We start from the raw sequence: 6,260 nt of genomic DNA on the forward strand, positions 1-6,260 counted from the left end.
TTAATCTCCAACTTTTTAAAAAAATAATATCTCTAGAGATTTATAGGCCTAGTGTATCTGTAGTGCTCTACGTCGATCTTAGAGGCACTAGAGACTTTATTTCATTTTATCCACTGTGCAATATGCTGTGATATATTTCTTAATTTTTCTTCTTATAATATTAGAGCCTTTTTCCTAAGAGAAATATTCATTGCAAAATGTAAAAGCCTTATATCTTTGTTTTAAAATGTGATGAAAGAATATGCGACTTAAATAAAAATAATTGCACTTTTAATCGCTCACCTACAGTTTGATTTTATTATTATGAAGTATTTGTATTTTCCTCCGTACTGAACGCTACCAAACTTTTGAACCAATCGAAATCGATTGAACCAATCGGAAAAATGCATCAAACAGATGTATTGTCTCTGCTCCAGCATCTTTTTTTTTTTTTTGTGCAAACACACCTGAGCCGCAGCTTTTGGGAAGCTGCACGGCTCGTTGCATGGACAGCAGCCGATGAGCGGCAACGTGTTATAGCACTGTAACAAATTACATTTTCAGGAATATTATTGCAGTTGTTGCATTTGTCATCACCTTCTTTGAGTCTCCGATTGCGGCTGCATTGGATACTTGAAGCCTTCTTCGGTATTCGCTCCGGACCGCTCTGAATTAATTTGGTGATTAATGACAGACGGTCTGACCTTTACCGGGTGGGAGATTTTCCACTGCTTTGATTTTATCGAGCTAGAGGATGACACGAACACTGCACATTTGGCCCTGATGAGTATTATTAGGAGACTAGTGTGTGTTTTTTTAACACACGACAGAAGAAAATGGAAACGTTGTGTAGTTATTTGATGAATCGCTCCCCAAAAAGAGAAAAATCTAATGATATTCGCTTTAAATGTAACGCGTTACTTTTTTTGGAGTAAGATGCCTGCTGCTGATAGGAGGTAAAAGCGAAGCGAATCATCCAATTAAATCCCCCCAAGAGCTGATGATTGATGATGTCAGCTGCTCTGCTTCTAATTAACGTTTAAATTAAGTCAAAAGAAGAAGAAGAAAAAAAAAAAACTTTCAGAGCAGCGCTGCTTCACTTCAGGCCTTGAAGCCCATTGGAGCATTGTTCGGGGAGGTCTTAAGATTTTCATGCTTAAACCAAATTTGAGTTAATAATCGACAGCAGCGCGGGTCCTGATGCTCTGCAGTGCCTGGTACACTTTTATCTTCTGGGCATTTAATCAATAAAAGTAAAACAAACAAAGAAACAAACAAAAACAGTGTAAGTTATAATCAGATGTGACCTGGATTATACAGGCCTGCCTGGAAGATACATGAAAAATACCTAAATCTAGAGAAACGATTGAAGATTATTTTTTCCCTCTCTTATATCACACATCTGTGCTAACGAAAAGAAAAACAAGTATGATATATCTAAACACATATCTGCTATTTCTGCAGAGACAGTAAATCGTTTTGACTTTTACTTAGATATTTTTAGTATTTTTTTCTTTGTGTGCCAAAGATGCGAAATAAAAACCTACTGCCACTACAGTCTGACTTGCAGCCCCCCTTCAAATCTTTGATCTAATTTGGGATTCAAATGTAAAAGTGTCAACTTAAATCACAATCGTTGTGATATTAATATCTACTCAGAGCAGACTTATTTTCAGTTGCCTGTACTTTTATCAAAACGAAGTTTCTGTCCAAATTCCCAAACTAAATGTATCCCCTCAAACTCCTGCTTGTTATGGAGAAATATATATTCAAAGCAGCCACAAAGGGTGGACCTCCAAGGCAGCTAATAGAATTACCTGCTGTTTTATAACTCTGTCCCTAAACCAATGTCACCATATGCTCCTGTTGGCACAAGACTCTCCGCAGTGGCTTCCTGGGCGGCAGGCTTTATCCAAATGGGTCAGAATAAACTGTGCGTATTTCAAACATACTAATAAAGCTTCAGGGTTTGTTTTATTCACCCTCTGGGTCGTGTCAGCAGTTGACAGACAATGGATCAGCTGCAAAATTATGGGCTACATGTTTTTTTTTTTTTTCTTTTTTTTTGTTTTGTATAATCATCACAAGAACCATGTTTTAATTTCAAGAAAAAAAAAATCTATGTGTTGCTTCTTTTTTATTTAAGATCATATTTTCATCTCAGGTGTTTTGAACAATGCTGCCAGCTTCAAATGTTTCACACGTCCCTTTAATTTCACTTAGAACAACAACATTGATATTTCGATCATTATACAGTGTATCTCTAATCTCTAAAACGCATTAAAACGAGTATAGGACCCACGTGGAGACAACAGCCGAATGTGTGAACTCTGACAAGCCTTAAATAAAATAAGGTGTTTCCTCTGAACACACGTACCTGCTGCTCTCCTCGGCGTCCAACTCGTCCCCCTTTTTTCTCTGTCTAATCCGTTTCTCTTTTTACATCCTAAACCTCCTTCAGCAAAATTCACACTCTCCGTCCTCAGACTCTGAGCCGCTGCACGGCGTCACCTTTATTAGCCGCTTGTTTCACGCTACCGCATTAAATTACACTGTAACTCCGGATTTTACCTGCAGGGTCATATTGACGCACGGGCAATCTACTGAGGAAGAGTAACCGGCTTTTTTTTTTTTTTTTTTTTTTTTTTTTAAAAAAGAAAAAAGAAAGAAGAAAAAGAAAAACGTCAAGAACCAAAATCAACAAACACAATAAACAATGTCAACTCTGAAATGCATTTTTTTTATACTTCTTTCTTTCTCTGTTTTTAAAATCTGAAGAGTTTCTAGTTTCAGTCATAGAGGTATATATAAAAAAAAACACTATGTTTACAATATCTTGCTGCCATCATTCCTATCATACCTTTTAAATGTTATTATCAAAAGCAGGTCACTTATCTCCTTTTATAAAGAACAAAATGAAGAAAAAAAAATCCATCACCTGTTATGTTGAACAACAACCTGAGCAGCTTCTGTTTACTTGTAGGCAGATCATTTTAATAGTCTTTAAAATTCAGTCTGTAAACGTGCTCATTGTGGCTATTTAATGCCAAATTCCCGTGCAACACAGTCCCAAATGCGCTCATTACGCATAAAGCTGTATGCGTAATTACGCACGAAAATAAAATGAATATCACGGCTGGAGACCATTGTTGGCTCGGTGTTCCTCCAAATTTTTCTATAATGCAAAGATGTTGGTGGCAGTATTTTAATGGCCATCAACTCTCCCTTTCTAAAAGAATACACCAGCAGACGGAAACAGATGCATAAACATTTCAGGGCATCTTTCTCCTCGGCAGCAACAGACTCCTCCTATTCCCCACGTCCAATTAGTTATTATGGTCCGGCCCTTTAAGACGCAGCAGCGGGTCAGCAAGTAGTGTAGTGTTTCTCTAATTGAACTTCGCCCAATCAACAATAACTCGTTAGTAGTCGCTTTCTTTTCTTGCTGCTTGAGACAGCTTTTTTCCCCTTGCAGGGATTCACCCCCTCCAGTCTGTTACTTCCTAAAGATCTACATGGAGCTTGGCAGAGGAACTGCGACTCTCTGAGGGGAATACAGTGCGGCTGCCTTCACAACTACGCCCGAAGCATGGTTATTTTGGAGGAAAGCTCTCAGGCGAGCTAAGTTGTGGCATTCGGCTTTTAAGTGTCAAAATATAGAGGGGATCTACGAGAACCGCCGAGCACCAGAGGAAACACTTGTGGACGCTTAAAACTGCCATTTGAATGAAATAATCAACTTTTTTTTGCAAGCAGCGATTCTTCGGGACTGCGATGACCTCCAGTAAAGACATGAAGGCAGGTTCTGTGTTGCAGTCCAGCGGCGAGGAGAGGAGACGGGCTCCATTGGACCAGCTACCACCGCCAGCCAACTCCAACAAACCTTTAACGCCGTTCAGCATTGAGGATATCCTTAACAAACCCTCGGTAAAGAAGTCGGTCGCCAGTATCTGTCCGCCGAGAGTGTTAGAGAAAGTGACGGGCTCCAACTCGGCGAGGAACGGGATCACCACTCCCTCCTCGCCGCTGTGCGCGCTGGAGGAGCTGGCCAGCAAAACGTTTAAGGGTCTGGAAGTCAGCGTTATCCAGGCAGCAGAAGGTAAATGCTAATCAGCATGTCGTTTTTACCTTAAGTATACATTTTTAGGAAGGCAGAACAACGACTGTTTTGAAGGGTAGCACGCGCAAAACATATCAGACTCAGATCACTGCTAGCTGGGTTTGTTTTGACCTGTGGTGCGGACACGCTAGAATACAGCAATGTGTATAAAATACGAGATAAGAGGAGGAAAATGCAGAATTTACGCGGTGAAATGTACGTGCATATAATCTCTAAACTAGCAGAACAAGCTCATATACTTCAGTTTACATGCTGTCAAAAAGTCAATCAGCCATTGTGGCCTACTGCATGCATTGCTATGTTGGATAAAAATTAACATACTTGCAGATTAAGTTCATGACACATTAATATTGTTTATCTATGATGAATGCTGAAATAATTATCTGAAAAATGGTAATATTTTGTGAAATTCTTGTTTTGCTCAAAATAGAGGAAATCTGCCACTGGAGGAATAATTTTACTCGTTTTTGAAATGCATTCATTTTTGTGAATCTTATGACAGCGCCTGAAATATTAGCTCGGTTTTATCCAGAGAGGAGTCTTGATTAAGCAATGCTCGACAAGTTAGTGTCGTTGCAAGTGAAATCAGGTGAAAGGAATATAACATTGTGCTTTAAGGTAAAAGACAAAGCCAAGCTTGTGAACCGATGACAGGCCTGTTGTGCAGTGCCCTCTGTTGCTGCTATAGTTTTGGGGGAAAGTGACCCTTGCGGTTGTTTTATTCCTATTGTATATTTTCTTCTCCAAGGTCGTGAGCATGTAAACGCTTTCGGACAGAGGCAGACGTCGAAAAAGAGGAGAAAGTCGCGGACGGCCTTCACGAACCACCAGATTTACGAACTGGAGAAGAGGTTTTTGTACCAGAAATATCTTTCTCCGGCTGACCGAGACCAGATCGCTCAGCAGCTGGGGCTCTCCAACGCGCAGGTGATCACTTGGTTTCAGAACCGCAGGGCCAAACTCAAGCGGGACCTGGAGGAGATGAAAGCGGACGTGGAGTCACTAAAGAAAATCACCCCACAGACCCTGCAGAAGCTCGTCACCATGGAAAACATTGAGGAGACCCAAGGCGGGGGCCCCGAGGCCAGATCACCCAGTATCTCCCCGACCTCCCAAGGACACCGGGCCTTCCCACAGTCCCCCTCCTCATCCAGAGACCAAACTACGGATGAATTCTCGGAGGACGACGAGGAAATCGAGGTGGACGATTGACAGTCAGGGGGCCTGTGATTTTCATAAACAACAACAAAAAGAATATTAAAAAAAAAAAAGGGGGACATTTTTTTCCCAAACTTTTGCACGGATATTGACAAAAAAGGAGAATACGAACATGAACATTTCAGGAAATGTTTTTTTTTCTTTCCCTCCTCCTCTTTTTTTTCTCCATTTTAATTTATTAATCGGACTTGTAAAGCCTTCCAAGTCTATCATTTAAGTTTCACCGAAATATTTGAGGAATATCTGGTTTCCTTTCAGGCAGACCAAACTGTTATGGTACAGGAAGACTGAAAAATTGTGTAAACATTTTAATATTTCACATTCGTTTTGAAGGGGGGAGGGGAGGGGGGGGATGGAAAATTGTGCAATTATTTTTTTTTTTGTTTGCCATTTATTCGCATTCTTCTATCGGATCTGCCAAATACTGACCCCCCCTCCACCCCTTATTTCTTACCTGCACAGCCCGTGTTAAGTCCACGGGACAAGCCCAAACCCCTGAGTGGATGTGTCAGTCCATCCCACATCAAGTGTAAAATGTTTTTGTTTTTTTTCTTTTTGTTCTGAGCGAAAGGTGTTTCTGCAAATATGCAGGCCTGTTCGCCAAGCAAAGGAGGCATCACTATTAGTATCGACATGCAAACTTTTACACGCTCTGAGTTCTGTATATAGGTCAAACATCCTATGCGATAATTTTATTGTAACATTCTATTTAATCAGCATCTATGTAAATAAAGGTTATATGATATTTCAAGAAGCTTTGGGCGCGATTTGGGTGTGTGATTTTGCATAAGATCATGAAAAATGATCATCTAAAAATCTGAGGGATGACACCGAAATGTGTCGTTATATAGGAATATTATGATTAGACCGCAAGAAATGTGATTATAAAGGGAAGCTAGTGCATTTTAAAGTCACAGAATTTACTATGGAGAGCCACATGTGC

The 6,260-nt window shown here is 40.2% G+C and overlaps 1 protein-coding gene across 1 annotated transcript; it reads left to right on the forward strand.

Annotated features, from left to right (window-relative positions):
* Positions 1-2,976: 2,976 nt before the first annotated feature.
* Positions 2,977-6,045, forward strand: lbx2 (ladybird homeobox 2). Its single transcript, XM_042419191.1, has 2 exons — positions 2,977-4,078; positions 4,848-6,045. The coding sequence occupies exons 1-2, from the start codon at positions 3,754-3,756 to the stop codon at positions 5,309-5,311; spliced, it is 789 nt and encodes a 262-aa protein (XP_042275125.1). The 5' UTR covers positions 2,977-3,753; the 3' UTR covers positions 5,312-6,045.
* The last annotated feature ends 215 nt before the right edge of the window (positions 6,046-6,260 follow it).

The sequence above is a fragment of the Thunnus maccoyii genome, chromosome 8, assembly GCF_910596095.1.
Source record: "Thunnus maccoyii chromosome 8, fThuMac1.1, whole genome shotgun sequence".
NCBI lineage: Eukaryota > Metazoa > Chordata > Actinopteri > Scombriformes > Scombridae > Thunnus > Thunnus maccoyii.